Genomic DNA, 27,490 nt, shown 5'->3' on the forward strand with positions numbered 1-27,490 from the left:
GCTAGGGGGAACTGAGAGGGCAGCAGCCCCAAAGGAAATGTCAACTTCAATGATTCAGCAGATTCACTGATTGCTCAACATTCACTGATTCTTCACCCAGCCCCACGATGGGCAGAGCTGGAGACATAGCAGTGATCAAGACAGTCCCAGCCTTACCCTCACGGGGGGTCACAGTCCCGTGGCAGGGGGCGGGGGGGGAACAGATCCATGTCTAGAAAGGGACAACCCACCAGAGTGAGCAGGGCTTGAGTAGGAGAGCCCAGGGACGGTGGCTGCCTGACCCTGAGTGTCAGGAAGGGCTTCTTGGAGAAGGTGGGATTTGAACCTGGGGCTGCCAGAATCCCAGGCTAGATAGCTGGAGTTCAAATCTCTCACTAGCTATGTGACCTTGGGAAATTCACTTAACCTCTCTGTACCTCAGTGTTCTAATCAATCAAATGGAGATATCCATAGGGTTGCTGGGAGATTTCCACCAATTGCCTAGCTTGGAGCCTTGCACATAGTAAATGTTAACTTTTGTTTTCAAACTGGGCTTCCTGACATACTAGTGATGACTAGACACCCCCAAGGACGATTACTAATCTTTCACTGGTTTAAACCACAGATTTACACAACCCTGGGGGTTGTTGGAAGGATCCTAGACCAATTCCAACTCCATTCAAATGGAGATGTGGGGAGGCCAAGGCCCAGAGACCTCAGGAACCTGCCTGTGGCCACACAGCATGTGAACGGAGGCTACTGCTAGGCTTGAAGTCTATACTCTAGATTGCGGGACTGGGAGATGGTTCAAAGAAAGTCCCTTCAGTGTGAGTTGAGCAGCCTTGGGGACAGAAATGAGGAGGTTTTCCCACCTGTGGAATGTCGAGCTCAGCGAAGTGCTCGTAGCAGCCATCTGAGTTCTCGCCGCTAGTCCAGTCGCCATACACAAGGTCATGCTGCTCCCAGAAGAGTGCTGATGTGGCGTTGAAGTCTGTAAAGTGCTCGTGCTCTGAGATGTACACGTGCAGGTTCTGTTAGGAGAAAGGGTGAGCTGAAGGCTGCTCCTAAGAGCCTCTGAAGGTGGACAAAGTGCAGATGAAGAGCTGTGGCAGTGGTCAGCACACTAATATGAACAATTGTGTGGGGGAAGGGGAAGAGGGTTAACGGAGAGTAAAGTAGCATCTGGAAGAATAAGTTTATTTTCTCTTTTCTCATATTCCTATCATGTCTCTCCTGGTCGAAGTCTGTGACGTCTTTGAACAAAAACTAATTGAAGAATGGCCAGCTTGGCAATTTGAATTTGGGGTTAGAGAGGATCAAGACCTCCCTGCATTCTCCCTTCTCGGCCCCCTTTTTTTTTAAAAAATATGGAACACTTCACGAATTTGCGTGTCATCCTTGTGCAGGGGCCATGCTAATCTTCTCTGCATCGTTCCAATTTTTAGTATATGTGCTGCCGAAGTGAGCACCCTTCTTGGCCTCTTATGACCTTCCTGGTCAGAGTTCTGCAGGCTTATGGATAAAGCAGTCAAGATATGCAGGAGGGTCAGCCGGAAAACACAGGGGAGATGGGGAAGTCTGTCCTCTGAGAACCTCGCCTTTCTCAGGTCCCTGTGGCTCTTCTTTGTCCAGAGCCCCAAAGGCCCCCAAAGGCCCCAAGACAAAGAATAGCTGAGCAGTGGTCACCCTGCGGACTAGAATCCCAGGAAACCAGGAATCCCAGGGCTGCGGAGAACCACAAAGTGGGGAGGAGCCTCGAGGCCTGAGATCTGAACCCTTGCTGTAGATGCTGCTGGTCCCTGGCCCTCAGTTCTCCCTCACGACTGCCTCTGCCACGCTCCCCACCCCTTCTCAGTCTCTCCCATCCTTACCCCTCCCCTGCACAATCCCCTTGCAACTTTTTTTTTTTAACTTTTATTTATTTTAAGTGTGTTTTTGTAGGACCCATCAGCTCCAAGTCAAGTAGTTGTTTCAATCTAGTTGTAGAGAGCGAAGCTCACAGTGGCCCATGTGGGGATCGAACCAGCAACCTTGTTAAGAACACCGCGCTCTAACCAACTGAACTAACCAGCCGCCCTCCCCTTGTAACTTTTAAAGTCTGAATGTACTTTTGAAATAAAATATGTTAAGGACTCTGTTAAGACAGTTTTTAAGCAGCTGAGTGATTCCTTGGATGTCCCTCTCACCCAGACACAGTGCCATCACACCACCAAAAGAATTTGCCTTTTCCTTATGGGTATTGCTTAAGTGACAGGTTTCATGGGTTGTGGATGGACCCAGAGTTCCTCAGCCCCAGATCTGTTCACAGACCGGACAGTGACCACAGACCGGGTCACTGCCCATGTCACTCGCCCACACCCACCCGAGGGCTCACCTCCAGTCTCTGGCCTCCCAGCCGGCACTTACCATTAAAGTGTCTTTGGGGAACAGGTTGCGGCTGGCGACGCGTGGGGCTCCTCCAGGGCCTACCTGGTCCTGAGGGGCCTGCCCTCGGCGGAACCAGCTGCTGATGGCCCAGATGATGAAGATCCTAGGGAGGGAAGCAGGGCAGGTGGTGAGTTCCCAAGCCTTTCTTTCCAACATGGACCCACCTGACCTCCTTCTGGCTCAGCACCTGCTAGGGCCTGACCCAGGGCTAGTGACCAAATAGGGAGGGTCCCTAACAGGGCCCTGTCTGGAGAGAGACCCCAGATGCTACTGTCTGCTGTGGGGGGGGCGTGGCACTGCCTTGGTCTCCACACAGATCCCCCACGCTGAGTCTTCCAGGAGCTCCTGGTGGCCACAGGGCTATAGGGGCCTGGACCCTCAAAACCTCACACATAGGAAACTTAATATCTCAGTCCCCTAGAATCGCAAAGTGAGACAATCCTAAGAATCTGGAATCCCAGCATTTTAGAAGCACAGAACCTTACAGAGAGCAACATTTCAGAACTTCAACTGAAAATGGAAGAAGCAGATAGTAAGTAATAGGTTGTCCCAATTTTTAGTAGCAACAGGCTAGGTTATTGACACCAACTCTCCTGTTGGAAACAACTTGGAAAAGCTTGATAAAAATAAACACATTAAGAATATCAGTATTAGTTTTATACATATAATTATATATCTTCATATAGCAAAAATACATACTGCTCAGATATGTTCTCTTTCATGTATTTTTAATCGTTTACATATGAATCTATGTAAGTGTATATTCTTAAAAGCACAGAAGGAGCCGGCCCAGTGACTCAGGCAGTTGGAGCTCCGTGCTCATAACACTGAAGGCTGTGGGTTCGATTCCCACATGGGCCAGTGGGCTTTCAACCACAAGGTTGCCGATTTGACTCTTCGACTCCCGCGAGAGATGGTGGGCTCCTCCAAGACTGAACACAGCACCATGAGCTGAGCTACTGCTGAGCTCCTGGATGGCTTAGTTGGTTGGAGTGCGTCCTCTCAACCACAAGGTTGCCGGTTCAACCCCTGCAAGGGATGGTGGGCTGTGCTCCCTGCAACTAGCAACGGCAACTGGACCTGGAGCTGAGCTGCGCCCTCCACAACTAAGACTGAAAGGATAACCACTTGATTTGGAAAAAATCCTGGAAGTACACACTGTTCCCCAATAAAGTCCTATTCCTCTTCCCCAATAAAATCTTTAAAAAAAAAAAAAAAAGCATGGAAGATGGATGACTGAAGCTTTACCAGACAAAAATGGAAAGAAAGATTGGAATCCCAAGAAGTATAGGGGCACCAGAAGCTTCTTTTTGTGAAAACTGAGGACATTTGCTAGGTATTTCGATAAGTGATAGAAATGCTAGCCCAGGGCCCACGCAAGGTAACCAGAGACCAACCCTGCGAGGAGCTAAGAGCCCACAGGGCTCCACACACAGGACGAGGGGAAGCAGGTATGGCCCATCTCCCCAGAAGTCGCACACATGGTAGGCATGGCCGGAGCCTGGAACCTGGTGCAAGGAGACCCTGGACCGATAATGCCTCAGGCAGCCAGTGGAAGCAAAGCAAGTCCTCTCTGGAGGAAAATATGTTCATCCTGGACCTGAAATGATTTCTATAAATAATTTTTCAAGTATAATGATCAACACCCAGCCAAAGATAAACCAGGTGCACAAGGAAACAAGACACTAGGAATGAGAACCAGTGGAAACCAAAAACAAAATCAAAACTCAGAACCACTGAACTCTGAAGTTCCCGAATTTGTTATAAAACCCTCAAAATTTGTATTGAGAGAGTTTCAGAAGTACCATACTCGGAATAATATAATAGAAAAAAACAAAGCAAAACAAAATGACTTCATCTTAGTTAAAATAAATACTGTAGAGTCATTTTCTCAATTCACAAAATTGAATCAACCTAACATTACACAGTCTTAGAGGTATCTCCAGGACACGCTGTTAAAAGAAAAAGGCAAGATGAAAGAAGGAGCACAGAATGAGTCTACTTCTGTGTAATAAACTATTTAAAAACAACAAACCTGGGCTGGGGAGACGGAGAAATGGGAGTTTATGTTTAATGGGGAAGATGAAAACGTTCTGAGATGGATGGTGTCATGTGATGATAGCGCAACAATGGAACTGTACACTTAAAAATGGTTAAAATGGGGGCGGCCAGATGGCTCAGTTGGTTAGAGCGCGAACTCTGAACAACAGAGTTGCCGGTTCGATTCCCACATGGAACAGTGAGCTGCGCCCTCCACAACTAGACTGAAGACATCGAGCTGCCGCTGAGTTGCCAGAGGGGCAGCCAGGTGGCTCAGTTGGTTAGAGCACAAGCTCTCAACAAGGTTGCCGGTTCAATTCTCACGTGGGATGGTGGGCTGCACCCCTTGCAACTAAGATTGAAAATGGTGACTGGACTTGGAGCTGAGTTGTGCCCTCCACAACTAGATTGAAGGACAACGACTCGGAGCTGATGGGCCCTGGAGAAACACACTGTTCCCCAATATTCCCCAATTAAAAAAACATTTTTTTTTAAATGGTTAAAATGGTACATTTTACGTTATGTATACTTTACCACAACAAAAGGTAAAAAACACCCACCTCACCCTGAAAGCACCTTTCCATTGACATAAAAGCAGAGAAAGGTATGAAATGATACACATCAGACTTTAAAATGGATTCCTTCGCGTTAGGTGAGCAGGGGAAGGCAGAGGGAAGCAATAACAAAATAAACAAAAAGCTTCAAAACATAATACTGCCTTAAAAAATTCTGCATACTAAAAAAGCATGCACATGAATCAATACGTAAAAGGAGTGTCACCAATACTGTAATGATAAATGACAGTTATCTTTAGGTGATTTTTACTATTTCTTTATGTATTTTTTTAATGAACAAAATAAAAGCCCCAAGACAAAACTATTAACAGAGGATAGTTGTTTCCCAATATCTATCCTTCCCTTCTCCCTCAATAAGAAAACTCCTAAATTTTAGGTGGACTTCTTGACCACCTAGAATAGAGACAATTCCAGCCTCGTTTACACCTGGGTGTGGACACAAGGTAACGTTCTGGTCAATACAATGAAAAACGTGTTATGTTGGGCTTTGGGGAAGTGTCTTTAAAGAGAAAGGATATCTCTCCTTGACTTCATCTTCCCTCCTAGAATGTGGATGTGATGGCTGGATCTTCAGCAGCCATGTTAAGCCATGAGTATTAGGGGCAAAACCTAGCAGCAGTGGAACAAAAAGCAGGAAGGAGTCTGGGTCGCAGAAGACTGCAGAATCCCTGTCTGCCTAGGTCCAGACTGATATATGACAGAGAAATAAACTTCTATTGTGTTATATTAGTTCAGGTCTTTCAGATACAGCAGCTGTACAATTATTAAATGAACAAGTACTAATTACAGTGTAAAAAGCTATATAGCAAAGAGGTTAAATGCCCACCTTGCAGCTGCACTATCTGGATCTGAAGCCCAGCTCTGCCACTTACTGACTGTGTGACCTCAGGCAAGACTCTTAACCTCTCTAGGCCTCTATTTCCTCCACGGTTAAATGGGGATAACATTACCTAGCTTGTAGGGTTGTCTACAAGCATTAAATGCATTGAGATATAGATATATATGCAATGATATGTGTCATCTACAATGGAGTCTGATACATACTCAGTAAGTAGAAGTGTTAGTTATTGTTTGTTATTTTTATTATCGGAAAAAGGTATACAAAAAGCTCTAGGACAGAAAAACACTAGGAATTCTAGTGAGGGTGGGGTGCCTCCCTGCTGAGCCCCAAACCATGCTGAAGGGCAGGATCAGGCACAGGGACTTGTCTCTGCCCGTAGAAGCCATGGAACCCTGGAGTCTGAGGACCCAGGGGCCATGGCCCAGCTGATCCTCCCACTGCCTCCCCAAGAAGTCCCCGAAGCACAGGGCTGGGGAAAGTCTGAGGACCCCTCCACCTCCAAGAGAGGCTCCCATTTGAGTGAAGACACAAAGGGAGAGTTTGGGAGCAGGGACGTCCTAAGGCACCTCTGCCCAGGCTTAGTGTATGGCCTGAGTGGGTCCCAACCCCTCTGGACTTCTGGGTCCCTTTGTGTAAAACAAGGCCGACTGGACCAGACCTTTCTAGGACTCCATATCTCCAACCCCTTGAAGAACATGTGTGTACCCATATTCCCACAGCTTTGGAGACCCTCGGAAAGGCCTCGTAGACACTGCCCTCCATCTATGCATCCCAGGCCAGGAAGCCCGGTCTGAGGACACCAAGCCTACAGGGGACCGGCCCTCACCTGATGCTTTTCAACTTTCCAGAGTAAGTAAATCAAAGAGACTTGAAATCGTCTCTCCTGCCTCAAATAGGTATTACTTTCAGGGGTTCAAAAAAATTTTAAATATATGACAAGACATATAATGAACACTCTCCCTCCCACCCTATCCATTGATCTACCCAGTTCCCACCCTATCCCCCCTCTCCAGGTAACCACTGGTGTAACCTGAGGATGTGGGTGAGAACCACAGACTCTATCCCCAGTAAAGGTCATTTTAGTGCAATCTGCTTGAAGCTTCAGGGAGCTCACAGACCCCTGAAAACAAACCCTGAATTCCATTTTAAGAACTCCAGATGAGACTCTGATCTGATGTTTGGTGCCACCTGGTGCCAAGGAACGAGCAGGAAATTAGCCTACACTGTGGTTATATTAAAAACGCATATCTGAAGGAAGTTCCTTCATGTACTGATGTGGAAAGATTTCTAAGATATATTGTTAATGAAAAAACAGGCTGCCTCTTATGTAAAAATAAAGGGAAAGATAAAAACAATCTTTATTCAGAGCTGCTTGAAGCATGAAAAAAGAAACTGATACATAAGAAAATTCTAAGTCTCTACTGGACATGGGGGGAGGAGAGGAATGGAGAGAAGGGACAGGGGCTCCACAGTTGAAGAAGCTTGGGGTCCATGTCAGAAATGATGTACGAGTGTCTGGGCTGAAGATGCAGCTTCTCAGGGTCCGGTGACACTTGGAGGACACCAGGCAGGCGGGCTGTCCCCCACTAGAATGTGATCAGTGACTGCATCGAGGATTGTGGGCTATTTTTGAGCTGTTTCTCTTTGTATTTTCTAAGATTTTTTTTTTAACACTGAATAAGAGCAATCTGTAAAGCAACTCTGAGCGTGTGCCAGCTCCTGTACCCCCAGTTGACACGATTCTCATGGAATCCTTCTGATGACCTGCGAGCTAACTGTCAGGATTCCTCTCTGAGGTGGAACATCAGGAATGAGAGGAGCCGTCACCTGCCCAGGGCACATAGCTCAGAGGTTGAGGGGCTGAGATGGCAGCGCGGGCTTGCGCTCTGAGACATCTGATGCTACCTGCCCCCTCAATTTCAGTAGCTGTTTCCGTTTGAGACAAACAAGCTGCTCTCAAGTTTTCTCTATTTTGAACAATTGTCTGGGGCCATCCTGACATAATGTCATTTAAGGCCAGTTACAGATATGTTTATAGGATGACCACCGATACGTTATACTTCTTTGTTTCCTTCTTTATACTCTTCTGCATTGTTTGAGTTATTTTATTTTGTACAATAAGCACGTATTATTTATAAGTTTAGGGCAAAATAACTAAAAAGATAGCATGGACGAGATGAGTCGTTGCCCCCCAAAAAGCACTGTCCCGTTCTTCCTCAGGAATAGAACCTCTGCTTTTCAGCATGGTGCTCGGTTTCCCAAAATAAAGACCACACTCCCCAGGCTCCCTTGCACCTGGCCATGGCCGTGTGGGAACGTTCTAGCCAAGGGGATGACTGTTTTAAACAATTATGTCCTATAATTCATTATAGCTGATAAGAAGAGGAAGTGCCTGACTACATGGCCTGGTCTCTTGACCATTTTATGAAAACACCTCTCCAGAAAGAAAAAGAAATGCCCATTTTGCAGACAGGTAAACAATAGCTCAGAGCAGAGAAGGGACTGTCAGGTCTAGGCAGGCAGGGACAGAACCCAGCCCCAGGTATATCCCCACAACCCCCCATGGGGGTGGAGGGGCCTCAGCCAGAGGCCGGGCTTAGCGAGAAGGCAGGCCCTGTGTTCCCACCGCACAGGAATGACGACTGTATGAATCCACATGTAAAAGGATCACCACCAGCCAGTCACAAAAGGGCAGACAGTATGACGCCGCTTAAACGAGGTACCTAGGGCAGTCAAATTCATAGAAACAAAAAGTAGAATGGTGGGTGTCAGGGGCTGGGGGGAGGGGAGAACAAGAAGTTAATGTTTCATGGGGGCAGTTTCAGTTTGGGAAGAGGAAAAAGGGGTGGAGCTGGATGGTGGTGATGATTGCGCAACAATGTGAATGTACTTAATGCTGCTGAATGTTACACTTAAAAATAGTGAAGGGGCGTCCAGGTGGCTCAGTCACAGCTCGAGCTCTGAACAACAGCGTTGCTGGTTCGAGTCCTACATGGGCCAGTGAGCTGCGCCCTCCACATCTAGACTGAAAAACAATGACTTGACTTAGAACTGATGGGTCCCAGAAAAACACTATTCCCCAGTATTCCCCAATAAAAAAAAAGTTAAAATGGTCAATTTTATGCAATGTATATGTTGTGACTGAATTGTGTCCCCCCAAAATTCATGTTGAAGTCTTAATGCTCAGTACCTCAGTGTCTGTATTTGGAGACAGAACCTTTAAAGAGGCGATTAAGGTAAAGTGAGGTTATTAGGGTGGGCCCTAACCCAATAGGACTGGTATCCTTGTAAGAAGAGATTACGACACAGACCCCTGCAGACGAAAGACCAGGTGAAGGCACAGGAAGATGGTCATCTACAAGCCAAGGAGAGAGACCTCAGCAGAAACTAGACATGCCAACACCTTCATCCAGGACTTCTAGCCTCCACAATTGTGAGATAATGAATTTCTGCTGTTTAAGCCACCCACTCTACGCTATTTGTTATAGCAGCTTTAGAATATTAATAATGTGATATATTTTAAGACATTAAAAAAACAAACAAACAAATATATGGTGATGGAAGGAGAACTGACTCTGGGTGGTGAACACACACTGTGATATATAGATGATGTATTACACAATTGTACACCTGAAACCTATGTAACTTTACTAACCACTGTCACCCCAATAAACTTTAAAAAAAACAAACCAGAAACCCTCTACCATACACACACACACACACACACACAGGGCTCTCCACCACTCCACCAATACAGTAATGAAGGTCATCAATGATTTTTCCCTTTCTTCTTTATGCTTTTCTTATTTGAACTGTTTTCAATGCACAAAACCAAAGCCACATCTGCTCACCTGAACAGCACGCCTTTGATGACCTGCCAGGCGTTGGGCGCTGGCTGGGGTGGTGGGTTCTGGGGCTGGGTCTCTGCTGGCAGGTCCCTCCCGATGCTGCCATTGCTGGTCACCTGTAGGGAACAGAGGCCAGGATATGACCTGAGGCACCAGGTGTGTATTAGGCACCAGCCCAGCACAGGGATGAGCACACAGCTGGCCTAGTCCAGCCTGGGGTGGGGGGGGTCAGAGAGGGGACGTTAGAGCTGAAACCTACAATATCACCAGTGGTCAGTGCACTGGAGGTGATGAGGGAAGCAGCAGGTGCAGAAACAAAGGTGAGAAACACAGGCTGCCTCTGAGGCCTGTCCATTGCTCCATGGGGCCAGAGCCCAGGATACAAGCAGGTGACTATGGGGGACCATGCAGAAGGGGTCACATGGGAGGTGCCAGATTCTGCAAGGCTTGGGTGATCTGAAAGGTCCTTCCCCGGGTAAACAGTTCCTGAGGCCTCCTCTGAGGCAGGCTCTGAGGCAGGAGCTCCTGAACCAACAGGCGAGACAGACGCAGAAAAACACAACCAGAGCGTGAACCGTACCCTGTGAGCCACACGAAGGTGTGTGTAAGGAACACAGCACACACTACCCTGTGAGCCCAAACTATGAACGTCTCCGTGTGGCAGCCAAACAAATGGAGGCTCAGGGAGGCTAAGCCACTTGTCTGCATCACTCAGGAAGGACGATGGCAGCAAGATGACAGGGAAGTGAGTAGGCCTGGGTTTCCAAGAATCTGCACTCAGAAATAGAAGCTCGGAAACAGAATTTCATGATGTCAAGTTTGGAAGGGCCCGAGATGGGGAAATTATTCCCGCCCGTCTCCTGGCACCTGTTGACTCCCCGACCGTGCCCTCTTCCTTCCTCCCAGCTGTCCCCTCCTTCCTCGGCCTTTAAGAGGCAGAACCAGGACTGTCGTGGTTACTGTCAGGTGGGAATATCACCCAGCCCAGGCCCAGCACAGAGTAGGGGCTCAATGAACACCTGTGGAATCAACACATGCTCCCTGACGGGCTTGTCCCGAGTACCCCGGCCACCCCAACCTACCCTCCCCGGGCCTCCACTGCCGAGGCCTTCCCCGCCACAGCCCCGAGCCACTCCTCTACAATGTCCTCTTCTGCTGGCCTTGAAAGCCGCAGGAAGCATGGACAGAGCCCCCATCCCACCCCCCATCCCAGCCAGATGGGGCTGCCAGGGAGCTGAGGCCAGCATTTGTTGAATGTGTCATTTGTCACCTCCTGTCCCCTTCACCAGCCAATAGTGCGGGACAGCACGGGGGTAAAAGGTGGGGACTCAGAGGTCCGATAGACCTAGGCTGTGGGCCTGGTCCCGGCTATGAAATCTCGGTCACATCACTTCCCCTCTCTGACCCAGGGGCCAGGCTGTGAAAACACTACTGTAGTATGTTTTATTTAGAAAAGATTTCCTTCATGTGTTGATAAAAATATTTCCTGAGCACCTACTATGTGCCAGGCCCTGTGCTAGGCGGTGGGACCGGTGGTGGCGACACAGTTCTGGGCCTTGCCCTCCCAGAGCTCAGGATCTAGAGGGAAACACACCTGCAGAACAGTAAACAGGATAATTAAAAATGGTAAACAGGAAAAGTGCTCTGGATAAAACAAGCAGGGACAGGTGACAACAACAGAAGTGGGGGACAGGGCCCCACTTTGGACTAGGGAGGTCAGAGAGGCCACCATAAGGGGCTGTCTTTGACATTAGGGTGAAGGGTGTGCTGGGGAGAGGGAAAGGTTCAGGGAAGGGGTCGGCCAGGGGGGCGGGCGACATTAAACAGGCATAGGGTCCCCTCATTCAGGGCTGGCCTGGCTCCTGGGAGCACTGTGGGGGGAAACGACAAGTAAGGGTTTCCAGCAAGTCTGAGCTGATTCTGGGTCAATAAATGGAAGCTTGAGGCCAGGCCAGGATATGAACCTGAACCCACATCTGGCTGCCTCCCAGGTCTGTTCTTTTACCCAAAATGGTGGACAAATTGGCTGGGAACCCTCCCACAGAAATGCAAATGAAAACCGCAATGAGATGTCACTTCACTAGGATGGCCATTATCAAAACGATGGACAGTCACACGTGTTGGCGAGGGTGTAGAGAAACTGGAATGGTTGTACATTGCTGGTGGGAAAAATGGAGCTGCCGCTTGGAAAATATGGCCGATGCTTAAAAAGTTACTGCCGTACAAACCAGCAATCTTACTCCTGGGTCTCTTCCCAAGAAAAATGAGAACATACGTCCACATGGAAGGTTTTATGCAAATGTTCATAGTAGCATTATTCATAATAGGCAGAAACAACGCAAATGTCTTTCGGTGAATGAACAAACTGTGATGTACCTGTACAATGGAATACGACTCAGCAATAAAAGGAACACTGCTGGGCAGAGTGACTGCAAAAGAAGGGAATGTTCGGAAGGCATGGAAGTGTTCTCAGGCTGCACTGTGGTGACGCTGGTACCACACCACTGCATAAATGTACTAAAAGCCACTGAACTCGACGCTGACAACAGGTGACCGTTCCAGTATTTAAATTATACCTCAATGAAAGAATAACTCTCCCATTGCTCCCGTTTCCTTCGGAGGGAAGGCAAATTACTAACCATGAACCTCAAGGCCTGGCCGGATCTGGCCCTTTCCCTGCCTCTCTCCTCTCACCCCTCTCCCCTCACTCACTGGCTGCAGCCATAACAGCCTCCTTGCTGTCCCTTCCTCATACTAGGTACCTCCCACTCCAGGGCCTTTGCACTGCTGTTCTCTGTACCTGAAAGACTTTCTCCCCATGCATCTGCGTGCATACCTCATTTCCTTCAAATCTTTGTTCAAATGTAACTTCCTCAGAGAGGCCTTCCCAGACTATCCTGTTCAAATTGCAACTCTCCTACCCACCCTCACTTCCTATGCACCCCGCCCCCAGCTTTATTTCTGTCCATGGCACTTACTGCCATCTGACCCGCTATATATTTTCTTACTTATCTTATTCACTGTCCATCTTAGCCCCTGTCTGTTCTTCTACCCTGAAGCCCTCAAATAGAACATGAGCGCCTGTTTTATTCACAGCTATATCACCAGCATTAGCATGAGGCCTAGCTGACAGTGGGGACTCAATACACATTAGCTGAAGGAATGAGTGACAGAGCTGTGGGCCCTGTGTCTGAGCCCCCGGGTGAAGGGGGGGCAGGCCGGCTAGAGCATGAGACTGCAGAGGTCTGTCTAGACCCCACAGGCCAGGGGAGAGTGGTGATGGCTGTGGAAGCAACAATGACTAAGACACATTGTTCTTGGACCTGCATGCCCAATCTCACACAGAACCCCCAGGAATACCCACTAAGGCGCCCAGGAAGCAGCTGAGACCACGAGGCTGGGCCAGCGCTAAGAGTGTGAAGACAGGCTTTCCAGCATGTCGTCACTGAGAGGCTGGATCCATCATGGGAATTCCACCTCAGCCCAGCCTCTGCCTCAAGATCCATTCGTTCCACAAACACTGAGCACCTGCTCTGTGCCCGGTCCTCAGCTGGGCAGTGCTGGGGACACACACAGTGCTGGTGTCCAAGACAGTCCCGATTCTGCTCTCCAGGGGCTCCCAGTCCAGTGGAGGAGACAGATGGACAGTGCCAACCCAGAGTGGGCAGAGCTTGGGACAGGGGAGCCCAGGGAGCTGTGAGAGTCCTGACCCAGTCTGAGAGGCTCAAGGAAGGCTTCCTAGGGAAGGAAACATCTGAGATGTGCAGAACTGTAATGACCCACCATGTAAAGAAGGGAGAAACATGTGCAAAGGCTATGAGGGAAGACAGCAAGGCACACCCCTGGAAATAAAAGAGCTCAGAGCTGCTAATCCCAGGGGACATTTAGTAATATCTGAAGACATTTTGGGTTGGAAGGGGTGTGTATGTTACTGACTAATGTGCAGAGGTCAGGATGCTAAACATCCTAAAATGCACAGGACGGCCCCTCACAGTGAAGAATTATCTAACCCAAAATGTCAATAGTGCTGAGGCTGAGAAATCCTAGTGTGGTCTGAAGAAGTCAGCTCATGCAAGACCTTGATCTGCTCAAGAATTTGTACTTTATCCTGAAGGCAAAGGAATACGTCTTGAAAAGTTTTAAGCAAAAGTGGGACAAGAGAAGATTGGAGAGGGCAGTCTCTGGAAGCTTAGGGCAACCAAGCCAGGAAAGCCCCTGAAGACAGGGACTGAGTCCTCTTTCGAATGCTACACAGCAAAAACATTTCCTGAGGCCAACCCCTGGGGCCAGGCCCTGGGTAAAGATACTGAACCAGGTATGTTGGGCTCTGTCACACAAATCTCATCCTGGTGTCCTCCCAGGTGATATTATTTGCCCCTCCTCTTGGCTCCCTCAGTCCCTGGCACAGACTTTTGTCACCACCCTAGTCATCCAGGATTATAATTCTTTACATGTCAGTGTCTCCTACACAACTGATGGCAGCCACACGTCTGTTAGCCATCTTTGTGGCCCGTCACATGGCTGCCCTCCTGACCAACCTCTCCATTTACCACCGGAGAAAAAAGGGCCTCAAGACGGAAAGGAATTAGCACAAGGTCCCAGAGAAAGTCAGCTTCACTCTCCCCTCCCAACCCCTGTGCTCCTCTCCCCTTGTGCTGCCTCCCGTATGTCACTGACATCCCAGTGGGTGGGTCGACAGCACCTTGCTGTCACTGCATCGATTCCCGAAATGCCTAAACGGTGGCTGCCTGAACGAGCTAGTTATGTTCTGCAGCCTCAGTTTAGTTGAGGTGGCAATGGGTCAGAAGTCATCAGCACCGAAACTAATTCCCCCACAGGATTAGTTTTATGATAAAGCACACCCATCCCAGTCCTGACTACCTTGGGTCAGCAATGTCTGATTAACTGCTACATGGAATGGATCCCCCTACCCAACCTGGACGACCTTTTGCAAGCGCCTTATTCTCTCTGTTCCTTGGATGCCTGTCTGTAAAATGGGTCTGTCAGCCTCCACAGCCTATGCCCTCACCTGATTACCTGACTTGCCCTAGAGCTACAAAACTCCCAATTAATCAGTCATCGTCCACACGTCGGTCACCGCGAGAGAGACCCTGAACGCCAGACCACGCTAGGAACGGTCTTGGAGTTTGGAATCACGGAGACAAGAACCCAGGGCTCCTGGATACAAATCTGCGTTCCTCCGCACCACTGTCTCCGGCTGGAGCAATGAGCCTGGTGGCCACCCCGCGCGACCGTGCGCGGGACCCAGCGCGCAACAGAGCCCCGCTTCCCGCACTGTCTGACCTCCCGGGCCGCCCGGCCCCGCCTGGGCCCGGTATTCAAGGTGCCTCTGGGCAAAGAGCCCCAAATGCACGGGATTCCGTGAAAGAGGACAGGACACGCCCCGTGGGAGGACCCCCAGGTGGGGAAGAACCCCTGAGGCCCTTCTCGGCCTCCGTACCTGACCGGAGCTGCCTCCCCCGGCCGCCACCACGGCGCTGCCGGCCCCGTCCGCCTCCTGCGCCGCCGCCATCTTCCCGCTCCGGGTCCCCGCCCCCGCCGCCAGCCCCGCCCCGTCCCCGACGGCGCCAGCGCGATCGCGCGAGATTTCACCATTTGCCCGACACACCGGCCACCGTAACGACAAGCGAGCCTCAGCCACGCCTCTCGGGAGAGCCACTTCCGGCTGTGAAAGAACCAACCCGGCCACCGTACTCCCCCTTTCCAGTAGCAGGTTTGTTTTCACTTATGGGACCCCCGCCTGCCCCAAACTCTCAGGGCTGTCTTGGCCAACATGTGCGCTTCTGCACCCGCTAATAAACCCGCCTCTTCCAGCTACAGGAAGGAGCCCTCTAGGCCGTCCTGTCCGCTCGCCCAGCCGGTTCTTCGGGTCCTTTCTGTTCCATGTTCCTTGAGTGTTCCCTGCCACCCTAACGCTTCAAAACGTTATGTTTGAGCCACGCCTCTCCTGCATGAAAGGAACCTTCCTGGCTACCATACCCAGATTTGGAGAGTAGGGCTTTTGGCCAATGCCCTCGCCCTCTGACCCCTCTTCCTAACTCAATATAAAGATGAACTGGGACTTTAAGGAAATTGATTAGGCTGGGAGGTCTATGGGAGGAGCTGGGCTCGTTGAACTCTATGGTACTAACTTCCTTTTCATAAAACTCTATGGTTCTAACTTCCTGTCTTCTTGCCTTAAATACCCTCCATTTTACCGCACAAGCGAGACTGTGCACGTGACTTGCCGGGTTTGTGTGTATTGTGTTGCATGTTTTTTTTCTTTTTCCCTTTCCCGAATAAATCCTTTTTGGTGACGTACTACTTAGTTGATATTATTGTTCAGTCAGTATTTTGGGGGGCTCGCCAAGAATCCAGAGAAGAACAAACCCTAACGGCTTCAGAGCAGGTGAGCAACCAACTCCTGGTACCACACAAAAAGCCGTTTTCGCTCACTGCTTGCTCTCCGATTCAGAATCCTTGGGTAAGTTCCCCTGGAGTCGATCTAACGCTTTCTGCGTTTAAAGCTCTCTGCGCTTTATTCGGGAATTGTTCAGGAATGCTTCTGTGTGTGTGCGTGGTGTGTACATGTGTTAAAAGACCTTGTTTATTTGTTTGTTGTCTGTGAGGGCTCAATTTGACGCCTTGGCCTGATTTCTTTGGAAACAGGTTGGCCTTTGAGACAAAACTGGCTTTCACCTAAAGATCCCTTTGGGGACAGGGTTTATTTCTACTGAAATTAGTCAGTTTGGTCCATTGTTCGACTGCGTCTCATTGAGAGAAGTGCCACCCGACCTATAACGACGCTCCCAGGGTCGGTTATTTTCTTAGCACTGGCTTTTAGCCTTTGCCCTGTTTCTCTGATCAGACTGTTTCTAGAATGAGGCTGATTGGTGTCTGACCTGCAGGTTGTTTGAGCTATAATTGTTTTGGGATCTCAACTATCGAAATAGACGACTAAGATCGTCCCTCCTCCACCAAGGACACAGGCAGAGTACATGGTTAAAAGCTGTGGGGGATTTTCATGCGCATATTTAACTAAATGGACAGATCTGATTAAAAGTAGTTTAAATTATCAGTGGCCACTGTGGGGAACTTGTGAGATCCCCAAACTTAATTTTCTTAAAACCAAATTGGAGAACAGCGTTAGAATTGATGAAGCTGAGTGGAATGCCTATTATCAATGGCACATTGAGGCTTCCAAAGAAGACCATGAATCTGAAGTTGGCTTTTTATGAAATAAAGTCTTAAGGTTAACAGGCTGTTAAAAATTCCAAGGAGAAAAGATGGCGTCTGAAGCCTCCCGCTCTCCGTCTGCGGCTCTGTCATGCCCTTCCCCCACTACCCCACTATCTTGTGCTCCACCCTCAGGACCACCCTGTTCTATGGATGCTTGTCTCCATCCTGTCCCCCACCCCTGTGGCCTCACACTCCACCCCCCACCCACCGCCATTCAAGCCTCCCACTACCACCTCTCTTGCCTTTGGCTCCGCCCCCAGTGCCACTTTCCCTTGAGTCCTCTCCTGCCTTTTTCCCTCTGAACTTACCAGCACTTCCCCATTTAGGATTAAACCCTCTGGGGATCCTAACACCGCAAGTTTCCTATTCCCCTGGACCAAAGCTGAGTGTCATGCAGAGTGGCATGCGGGGTCTCTGGTCCTGCTCCCCACATAAGAACATCAGAACGTAGGACATGGTGAGGCCAAAAAGGAACACCCACGGAGCCATAGGTAGGGGAGTCACACCACTATAGTCTCATTGGCAGCTGGGTTGGACACACAGGAAGCAGGAGCCACAGAATCCGCAACCTGCTGTCCGCTTCTCTCTGCCAACCAGCCTCACTTGCTAACTGCAATCCGCTCTTGCTAGCTCAGCCACCGTCTTCTTGCTAGCCCCCATTTTCTGCTAGCGTAGCCACAGCAGTTATATTAGTGGCCAATGGCTCACTGGTTACAGCTGACGGCCAACTAGCCACAGCTGATGGCCATCCAATCACAGTTGGCCATTTACTGTCTGAGCCAGCACCTTTCCACGTGAGGCCGAGAGCCTGGAAACTGTACTCCTGACTCTGTCCCCACGCTGAGTTAGGAGCCATTGTAAAGGAATTCCCTAAGGTAACTGAGGACCCTCACGAGTTTGCTGAGGCATTTGATGTAATTGTTCAGGCCTATGAGCCTGGATTTTCTGATTGGTATCAGCTAATCATTATGATAGTTGGCGAAGACCAGGCTCGACACTGGATGGGAAAATCCTGAAAGAGACTTAGAAAAGCAAACCTCCAAGGAAGCTAGGGAACTTGCTCAAAAACTTCATCGAGCAATTCCTAAGGCTTCCCCAAGGCCTGTCGATGGGAGCAAACTTCAGACTTGCTCACAAAGGCCTGGCAAATCTGTTCATGACTATTATAATAGGCTTCTGGTCTTTTTAAAGAAAATACTGGTCTTCCTTCAGATGTTGACACCACACGGGTAATTTCTAATTCTTTGTCAATGGGCTGAACAAAAACCTTCCCCTCCTGGTTATGAGATCCAGGATGGGGTGGGGAGCTATGGCTACCCTAGATTTGGTGAATTTGGCCAATGAGCTTTAGGTACTCTAGACAAGGCACCTAAAAGTAAGATTGCCAAGACTTCTAATTCTTGGACTTGGCAAATGAGAGGCGCTATGCGAAACCGAAGGAGTCAGAATTTTTGCCACTACTGCCAGGAGTGGCGACACTTGAAAAGGGATTGCCGTAAGTTTAAGCGTCGCTTCACACATGCTCAGCAGTCTAACCAGCCTTTTCCAGGTTTTTCTAATCCCCAGTGATGGGTCTCTGAGGTACTGCAGGGGCTTTTTCCTATCTTTCCTCTTAATCGGCGTTTCTTCACAATGGAAAAGAAACTATTTCTATTCTTGTTGACACTGGTGCTACACTCTCGATGCTCAACCCCACTTTCAAAACAGCCCCTGCCTCAGAGTCAAAAGACACTTCAAATAGTGGGGATTTCAAACAGACCTCAACAGGTTTACATACCTGAACCTTTTCCCTTTTGTGTAGGCTCTTTAAGAGACACACAATGTTTTCTCCTTCGTTTTTCTACTCCTACCCATTGGGCAGAGACTTAGAGAAGTGTCACGCTGGGGCATCCTTTTCTCGAAAAGGAGAAATAATGTTAGTGCTTGACGGTAACTCTCAGAATGACCAACTAGGTGAATTACGTGGCTTTTCAGGATCTTTTATTTGTGCCGTTTTTGGTGGTACAGTAGCTGAATCTGAGAGCACTGATCAGTTGTCCCTATGGGACACATTCCCATCTTCTCTATGGGCAATGGGCAGAATCCACAGTGCAACTCCTGTTAAGATCCAAATTGATCCTTCAAAGCCTCTGCCCACAATTAATATTCTATAAGTAAAGAGGCCTTTCAAGAAGGTATAAAGCCCATGATAGAAGATAACATAACTCAAGGCCTTATTATTCCTTGCACTAGTCCTTGTAACACTCCTGTCTTACCTGTGATGGACGAGGGTGGAGGTTTGTCCAGGACCTCTGAGCAATAAACCACGTTGTTATCCCTCAACACCCCGTTGTTCCTGACCCTCATACGCTGCTGGCATCCATTCCAGCTGGAAGTAAATTCTTTACAGTAATTGATTTATGCAGTGCATATTTTAGCATCCCAGTTGATAAAGCCAGCCAATACCTTTTTTGCCTTCACCTGGGAAGGAAAGCAATTTACCTGGACAGTAATGCCTCAAAGTTTTACTGTGAAAGCCCTTATTTCTCACAGATTCTGAAGACTGACTTGGACGATGTAGTTTTCCCTAAAGGTTCCAACGTGTTGCAATATGTGAATTGATTTATTTCTATGTTCTTCTCAGGTTTCCTCACAGGAAGATAGCATCCATCTGTTGGAACTTTTGGGCTTAAAGGGACATACGTGGTCTGACAATTAAGTTGTGAACTTGCCACCATGCCCTTGTATTGGCAACACTGTACAAACAGCTTGGTAACGTTTCATAACCTTGGTGTGGTGGTGTCTTGCTAAGTGGTGTTCATTATTGCCTGTTTTTGTGTGCCATTGTGAGAATGTCTGGGCTTGAATTAGAGCAACGAACAAACATTAAACTTCTTGTTAAACTTGGAAAGAGTAGAAGTGAAATCAGGGACATGTTAGTCCAAGTTTATGGGGACAATGCCATGAAGAAAATGGCAGTGTACAAATGGATTAAATGTTTTTCTGAGGGAAGAGAACATGTCACTGATGAAGAGTGCTTATGGCAGCCGGTAATGAGCAAAACTGATAAAAACATTGCAAGAATTCGTCAAATTGTGCGTCAAAATCGTCAGCTGACTGTGAGAAGCATAGCGGATCAAGTAAACATCGATAGAGAAACAGTTAAGAAAATCTTAACTGAAAATCTTGGCATGAGAAAGGTGTGTGCTCAAATGGTCCCAAAGGAGCTCACCGATGAACAAAAGCAAAGGAGAGTCGAAGTTTGCCAAGACCTTTTGGAGAGGCAAGACGATGTTTTGGGCCGTGTTATCACTGGTGATGAAACATGGGTGTACCAATACGGCCCTGAAACAAAGTATCAAAGTGCACAATGGAAGTCAGCCAATTCTCCACAAACAAAAAATTTCCACCAGTCCAAATCAAGAGTCAAAACGATGTTGCTAACCTTTTTTGATATCAGAGGGATTATTCATTATGAATTTGTACCAACTGGACAAACAGTTAACCAAGTTTACTATTTGGAAGTGCTGAAAAGGCTGCGTGAAAAAGTTAGACAAAACCGACCTGAACTTTTCGCCAACAATTCATGGCTCTTGCATCACGACAATGCACCAGCTCACACGGCACTGTCTGTGAGGGAGTTTTTGGCCAGTAAACAAATCACTGTATTGGAACACCCACCTTACTCACCTGATCTGGCCCCCAATGACTTCTTTCTTTACCCGAAGATAAAGGAAATATTGAAAGGAAGACATTTTGATGATATGCAGGACATCAAGGGTAATACAATGACAGCTCTGATGGCCATTCCAGAAAAAGAGTTCCAAAATTGCTTTGAAGGGTGGACTAGGCGCTGGCGTCAGTGCATAACTTCCCAAGGGGAATACTTGGAAGGTGACCGTGGTGATACTCAATAATGAGGTATGGAGCATTTTTCAAGGGTAAGTTCGCGAACTTACTTGTCAGGTTGTTATGTTGTGGTTCTGTTTTAAATTCTTATTAAGCCCTGCACCTGTTGCCTGTTAACCCTGGATACAAGCTGTTCCCGTCCGTGCACTTTCCCTCTAATGTGAGAGATGACACCCAGAAGAGGTGCTTCCTGACATCAAGGGACAAAAACGCTGAAGACGGAAGACCTGACTTGATCAGCGATGCTTTTGGAGAAAGACCTTGGTCAAAAGGGGGAATGATGAAGATGAACTGGGACTTTAAGGAAACCAATCAGGCTGGGAGGTCTGTGGGAGGGAGCTGGGCTTGTTGAACTCTGGCCCTACTGGCAACTTCCTTTTCATAAAACTTTGGCTCTAACTTCCTGTCTCCCTGCCTTAAATACCCTCCATCTTAGCAGCACACAAGCCAGAATGGGCGGGGGGCGGGGGGGGGGGGTGCTGGGTCTGCACGTGCTGCGTTGCACCCTTTTTTGTGAATAAATATTTGGTGACAGAATACCTAGTTGATATCATTGTTCAGTCAACATGCGACCCTTTCCCTCGACAAGTCCCCTTAGGTTATAGTATGGTGCATTCAGAGTACTATTTCAGGGTTCTCATGGCCACCACACCTCCAAATTGGATATTGTCAGCCCGTCCCCACGCTCATGCCACCACTAGCACACAGGCGTGTTCTCAGCACTCTGCTTTCTGGCAAACCTAGCAGCTCTGTACTAGGCTTCAAGGGTTCTAAGAGCTCCGTACTTCTTAGCTCTGTATCTTTCTGCAGCTCTAAACTAGGACGAGTTTTAACACATTTTTTGTGGGAAACGAGTAAACTCGTCATATCGCCTCTAGTTGGAACCGGCAAAAATTTTGCAAAGTAAATAAATAGAGACCTCTTTTTAAACTAAAACACTGAAAGTTTCATAGAAAAATATCAAATAGATCGAAAGATATGAATATTTTACGGAAAGTCTAATTTTGGCGAGAAAATGTCAAAAAAGCCCCGTGTTACGACGCAATTTGGCGGGAAAATGCCCGCTTACAAAGTGTTAAAAGACCACTGGCTTGGGGAGAGTGTTACGGAGGCCCAGAGAGGACAAGATTCTCAGCGGCTGTTGAACCTTCACCAGTGAATTGGGTAGAGGTCTGTCATGCAGGGTCTCTGGTCCTCCTCCCCGCATAAGAATGCAGGATATGGTGAGGCGGAAAAAGAACACCAACAGAGCCATAGATGGGGGGGTCATACCACTATAGTCTCGCTGGCGACTGGATTGGAGACACAGGAAGCAGGATCCTCCCATCTGCTTCTCTGCCAACCAACCAACCCCCTAGCGTAGCCACGGCAGTTATATTAGTGGCTAATGGCTAATGGTAACAGCTGATGGCCATCTAATAACCCAGCCAGCACCTTTCCATGTGAGGCCGAGAGCCTGGAAACTGCTCTCTGGGGCTCTGTCCCCACAGGTCTGACCTGGGTTTACACCTGGTTGTGCTACTAATGGGCTAAATGATCCTGGACAAGTGACATCTCTTTAAGCCTCAGTTTCTTCCTCTTGTAAACTAGGCATTATAATATAATAGTACCTGCTATCCCTCTTCCCCTCCTGCCTGCCCCCCGGGGGAGGGCTGGGAAGACCCAGTGAAATCTTCTATATAAATCACCTGGCTCACGTGATCCATATCGTGTGCTGTTACTACCAACTTGACACGTTGCGTAGGAGGGCAGGCTTTGCATCGGGATGTTCTAATGACCGTTTTACTGGCTGCTTCCCTCCAAGTTGAAGCTCAGTAATATCACCACCTAGTCCCCCACGCTGGGCGGGGCACTGCCCTCCAGTCCTCCAAAATCCCTGCCCCCTTGAGGTCATCACTATCAGGGATGGCTGTGGGTGTCTTGCCCCCGGGCTGTTACGATGACTGCTCTGTCCTTCAGCACTGCCCCAGGGGATGATTGCTGAGTGATGAAGACAGCAGAGGGAAAGGATGAAACTCGAGTGCAGAAGGTGAATGACAACCTCTGAGGACCAACACAAGGGCAAGAAAGCTTGCCAGTCCCCTTACAGATAATAATGCCACATACTAACAATTCTGAAGTCGTAGGCCCATTCTTTAAGGATGAATGAACAGACTGATGAAGCCCCCCAGACGGGCAGATTGAGATTTTGTGGGCTTTTCTTTAAAAGTACAAAAATTACACATACAAATTTAAACAGAGGACCCCAGAAAGCCCAGGCAAGTGAGGGGCTTTGAAGCTTAATTTTCTCCAGTTTCACTGTAACCCCATCTCTGCTCAGTTCTAGATACAAAATGCCCCAACCTGTCTTCCCTCTCACATACAGGTGAGTCCTGATCTGTTATAGCATGAGAGGTTCTGTGCCTCTTAGATGAGACCCCTGCAAAGCTCTTCCCCATGGCTGTTGAATGACCCAATAAATTTTTCCATTACTTCTAACGGGTATAGAACTCAAAGACCAGACCCACTCTGCCCTCCACTAGGGGACGCCCAATACCGTCCAGAGGCTGTGAATTCAGGTTTTAAGGGAGGAAAGCCGGGGACCCGAACTTCTGGGTCCTAAGGAGAAGAGGTTGAGGGACCGGACGCCTGAGTTCTGGGGGAGGAAGAGTCTGGGGTCCTGAGGGGAAGAGGCCTGGGGTGGGGGCCTGAGAAAGGAAGGAGGAATCTGGGTCGGGCACCAGGATTGGTTGGAAGCAGAACTGGCCTGGGCAGAGGTTTGGTTTGGCTTGAGTCCGTGGGAAACAAGTGGACAGAGCAGGGATTGTTCCTCCAGGGTCCCCCCTCCCCATCACACCCTAGGTTTGGCAGCCTCAACTCTTCGGCCCTGGGGACTTGGGGACATTTCCCACAACCTCTTCCCGAGGCCCCTGTTTTCCACTAGACACAGCTGCTTAGCCTCAGGACCTGGGAAAAGTGCCCCAACAGTGCTGAAAGGCTGGCCGGAGGTTAATGCCAAGTAGATTAGGAGAAATACAGGCCTTGTGTCCTCAGAAGCCAACAGCCCCACCCCTAGGACTTGGGGGCCCAGGAACACTCTCTATTCCCTCAGGGTCCTGGAGTCCAGACCCCCAGCCCCTCTGCCATGAGCTTCAGCACTCCTCACACCACAGAGTGCCTGTTCTTATTTGCACACCCTGTGCTTTTTGCCTGAGGCCCCTCTTCCAAGGGCTAGGACCTAAGGGCCAAGTGAGTGCCCCTGCCCCACTCCAGCAACAGGAGCCCCAGCCACACTGCTGTGATACACAACCCTGTGACCAGCCCAGGTAGGTCCTCCTGATGGCCCTCCCTGCTCCGGAACCTTATCCAAGGGGGCTGCAGGCTGGTCTTGATCTCCTCACTTCCTCTCCTTTTCTTCATGGCCTACATTACTGTCTGAAGTTATCTTTTCCATTGGTCGGCTTGCTCATCTGCCTGCCCCACTGCCCACCCTACACCGCCCCCATCCTCTCTGTGGCCTTAGAATGGAACAGAGCTCCTGGTCCTGAGTAGGAGCGCAAGGAATGTTATGACTGTTGCCCATAAGAAGAGAATTGGGGCAGCTAGTTTGCTCAGTGGTTAGAGCGCAGAGCTCATCACACCCAGGTCGCCAGTTTGATTCCCACGTGGGCCAGTGAGCTGCGCCCTCCACAACTAGATTAAAAAACGACTTTGGGTGGTGAACACACAATGTGAGATACAGATAATGAATTGTACACCTGAAATCTATGTAACTTTACTAAAATTGGCACCCCAATAAACTTCAATTAAAAAAAAATAGAAAAAAAACAACTTGACGTGGAGCTGATGGGTCCTGGAAAAACCCACTGTTTCCCAATAAAAATAAATAAAAGCAGAAGAGAACAACTAATACTTCATACCACAAAGCTGTAATCACTAAAACCGTATGGAGTTGGGCCAGGACCCAACAACAGCTTTTTGAGGAGCCACATGAAGACAAAACTCTCTGTCTTTTCCTAGCTGGTATCCCCAGGGCCTGGTAGGTTCGCAATAAATGCATGTGGGATGAATGTATAGGAATTGTCACGGAGCACAGCTTTTGCAGGTCTGTGCTCGTGGGTCCCAGCCAACCTGGGCACTGACTTCCTACACTCAGCAGTAACTTGTGGGCACCAGTCTCCCCTCTGTCACAGGACCGATGGACAGCTCCATACAATGACATATTTAATGTGTCAGTCCAGGACCTCGACTCTGCTAGAAGCTACTGCAGGTTAGCTGCATCCATAGCGTGTCATTTTACAGATAAGAAAGAAGGACCTTGGTGAAGGACAGTCTCTAATTTTGTTGTGATCATATATTGTTATTCACCTCTTTATTCCCACTAACCAGGTTACAGCTACATATATACAATAGGCACTCAATAAATTTTGGCTGGACTGAATGACTGTCTCCATCTTGGCCCCTGAGGTCTCAGAAAAGCAACCACATCAAAGAGAATAAACTTGCCTTTTTTTTTTTTTAATAATAAGAAATCAAGCTAAAGTTGGGAGCAGGATGCTAGGAAGTGGGGGGTAGGTCAGGCAGCCAAGGAGTTGCTGGGGTCTAGACTTTCCCCTCCCTCTGGACTCCCCTTTCCCGTGATTGGGGGCCCAGCTGTTATTCTTCTCCCTTCAGCAGATGAAGGACTTGGTCAGTAAAAATCCCTGCATAAGTGCTCACAGCCGCCGTGCTTTTGCTGTACACGTCCCTGGGGAGAAAGAACAGAGGGTCTGAGGGAGGAGGTGCTGGGGGCCTGGACTCCTGGGTCTGAGGGAGGAGGTGCTGGGGGCCTGGACTCCTGGGTCTGAGGGAGGAGGTGCTGGGGGCCTGGACTCCTGGGTCTGAGGGAGGAGGGGCTGGGGGGTCTCCGCTCCTGGGTCTGAGGGAGGAGGGGCTGGGGGCCTGGACTCCTGGATCTGAGGGAGGAGGGGCTGGGGGCCTGGACTCCTGGGTCTGAGGGAGGAGGGGCTGGGGGCCTGGACTCCTGGGTCTGAGGGAGGAGGGGCTGGGGGCCTGGACTCCTGGGTCTGAGGGAGGAGGTGCTGGGGGCCTGGACTCCTGAGTCTGAGGGAGGAGGGGCTGGGGGGTCTCCGCTCCTGGGTCTGAGGGAGGAGGGGCTGGGGGCCTTGACTCCTGGGTCTGAGGGAGGAGGGGCTGGGGGCTGGGACTCCCAGTGCCTGGCGTGGGGGTGGGGTGATACCTGATCTTCTCATCCATGGAGGGCAGATATGTCTTCTTGTACAGATTCTCGGCAGCTGTTCTGGCTGTATCCCAGTAACTAAACAGTGATTCTTGCATCTTAGAGAGCAGTGTTAGGCTGGTGGCCTCATCTTGTGGGGTCCCTTGGACCTCTGCAGGGGGAGAATACGAATACGTTAGGGAGAGCTGATGGGCCTGCAGCAGGGGGAGAACGGGCAGGAAAGGAGAGGAGGGGGCAGGGGCAGGGCCAGAGGGGAGCTGGGCTGGGAAAATGTTTAGGGCTCCTCACCCTCCTGGCACACCTGCCTCCCCTGCTGAGCACACTCACCAAATCCCAATACCAGGAGGATGAGAAACAGAGCCAGGAGGTACCGGGTGCCCATGGCGTCAGAAGATCTGGAACACTGAGGAGAGTATGGGGGCAGGGCCACTGGAGACATCTGTTCCTGGGGTCCCCGCACTCATAGGGAGGGGGCTGGGCTCCCCCTCTCCCACACCCCTACCCATGTCAGGTTCCTCATGGGTTGACTTGGGCCTCCTTGTCTGACACTCTATGATTCTACTCCTGATTTTAACATCTTAATTCTAATATCCATTCATTCATTCACTCAAGAAGCAGTTCTTGAGCACCTACTACGTTCCAAGCACAGTGCTGAGCCCAGGCATGAACACAGCAACAGCCCTACCCTTGGGAAGCCCACATGAGAGAGAAACACAAGGAACAAATATTAAATGAGTAAAATATAATAGAGTGTCACATGGAGATAAGCGCTCTGGATGGAGAAGGGTGTTGTGTAGCCTGGAAAAGCCTCAGCAGAGGGTGACATTTATGCTAAGACCCAGTCAGTGCAGGAACAGGACATACACCGCAGATTCGGGGAAGGACCACTATCTGGCTGACCGTGTTTCTGCTGCAGGGGCCCTGCTCTACCCTCATTTGCACATTCCGTCTGTCTGTCCATCCGTGTAGTTGTGAGAAGGTTCAGATCCGACCCAGGAGGGAGACCAGCATGGGCAAACATTTACGTTTCTAAATTCTGTGTTTCTAACACAGGAATTAACATCTTGACTCTTGTGGTTTCTGATTTAACAATCTTTGCCCCCTCCCTGAGGACCACCCCTCCATTTCGGTCCCTCTCTTACCAGACTCTGGCAGGCGGTCCTCACCAGTTCCCAAGGGCAGAGAAAGGCTTTATAGCTCCTGGGATCCACCTCCCCTCCACGGCCGCCACCCTCACCTGGCTGCCTAGGCCAAAGTCCAGGCCAACAAAACCACTGAGTGGGTGGGGTGGGGGCACAGAGGGCAGTGACGTCCCCTGAGGTCAAGTCACAGAGAGCCCCCACTCTGAAAATTTGCCCCTGAGAGAGACAGGTCAGGTGAGAGCTGTGGAGGGGTGGGGGATTCTGGGCACCCACCAGGAATGGGGTCTGGGGTC

At 49.3% G+C, this 27,490-nt stretch overlaps 2 protein-coding genes, 1 long non-coding RNA gene and 1 other non-coding gene across 4 annotated transcripts in view; 1 reads left to right on the plus strand and 3 right to left on the minus strand.

The window, feature by feature from the left end:
* CLPTM1 (CLPTM1 regulator of GABA type A receptor forward trafficking) overlaps nucleotides 1–15,325 on the minus strand; it is a 29,439-nt gene extending 14,114 nt beyond the window's left edge. Inside the window, exons 1-4 of the mRNA XM_019754877.2 lie at nucleotides 15,172–15,325; nucleotides 9,714–9,826; nucleotides 2,386–2,509; nucleotides 852–1,010 (exon numbers count right to left, since the gene is read on the minus strand). Of these exons, the coding sequence (XP_019610436.1) occupies nucleotides 852–1,010; nucleotides 2,386–2,509; nucleotides 9,714–9,826; nucleotides 15,172–15,243 (468 nt within the window). The 5' untranslated portion in view covers nucleotides 15,244–15,325. The remainder of the gene's footprint in view (nucleotides 1–851; nucleotides 1,011–2,385; nucleotides 2,510–9,713; nucleotides 9,827–15,171) is intronic.
* Nucleotides 1,341–1,448, minus strand: LOC141567750 (U6 spliceosomal RNA). The gene has a single exon (XR_012490579.1). It is a non-coding gene; the product is annotated as a U6 spliceosomal RNA (small nuclear RNA).
* A 111-nt stretch (nucleotides 15,326–15,436) lies between the features above and the next one.
* Nucleotides 15,437–21,376, plus strand: LOC141567434 (uncharacterized). Its single transcript, XR_012490020.1, has 2 exons — nucleotides 15,437–16,194; nucleotides 19,573–21,376. It is a non-coding gene; the product is annotated as an uncharacterized LOC141567434 (long non-coding RNA).
* Nucleotides 21,377–25,318: 3,942 nt separating this feature from the next.
* On the minus strand, nucleotides 25,319–27,314 carry APOC2 (apolipoprotein C2). The gene is made up of 4 exons (XM_019754880.2): nucleotides 27,198–27,314; nucleotides 26,383–26,458; nucleotides 26,056–26,206; nucleotides 25,319–25,563 (listed from the first exon to the last, which is right to left on the minus strand). Exons 2-4 carry the CDS (start codon nucleotides 26,435–26,437, stop codon nucleotides 25,473–25,475), a joined length of 297 nt encoding a protein of 98 aa, XP_019610439.1. The 5' UTR covers nucleotides 26,438–26,458; nucleotides 27,198–27,314; the 3' UTR covers nucleotides 25,319–25,472.
* Nucleotides 27,315–27,490: the final 176 nt, after the last annotated feature.

This window comes from Rhinolophus sinicus, linkage group LG11 (genome assembly GCF_036562045.2).
Source record: "Rhinolophus sinicus isolate RSC01 linkage group LG11, ASM3656204v1, whole genome shotgun sequence".
Lineage (NCBI taxonomy): Eukaryota > Metazoa > Chordata > Mammalia > Chiroptera > Rhinolophidae > Rhinolophus > Rhinolophus sinicus.

Bases quoted from the DNA above. Each gene is read 5' to 3' on its own strand.
- APOC2 (XM_019754880.2), bottom strand. From the start codon at position 26,437: ATGGGCACCCGGTACCTCCTGGCTCTGTTTCTCATCCTCCTGGTATTG. The intron at 26,207-26,382 runs GTGAGTGTGCTC...CTCCCCCTGCAG, and splicing joins CCTCCTGGTATTGGGATTTG to AGGTCCAAGGGACCCCACAA. The intron at 25,564-26,055 runs GTATCACCCCAC...CTTTCTCCCCAG, and splicing joins TCCATGGATGAGAAGATCAG to GGACGTGTACAGCAAAAGCA.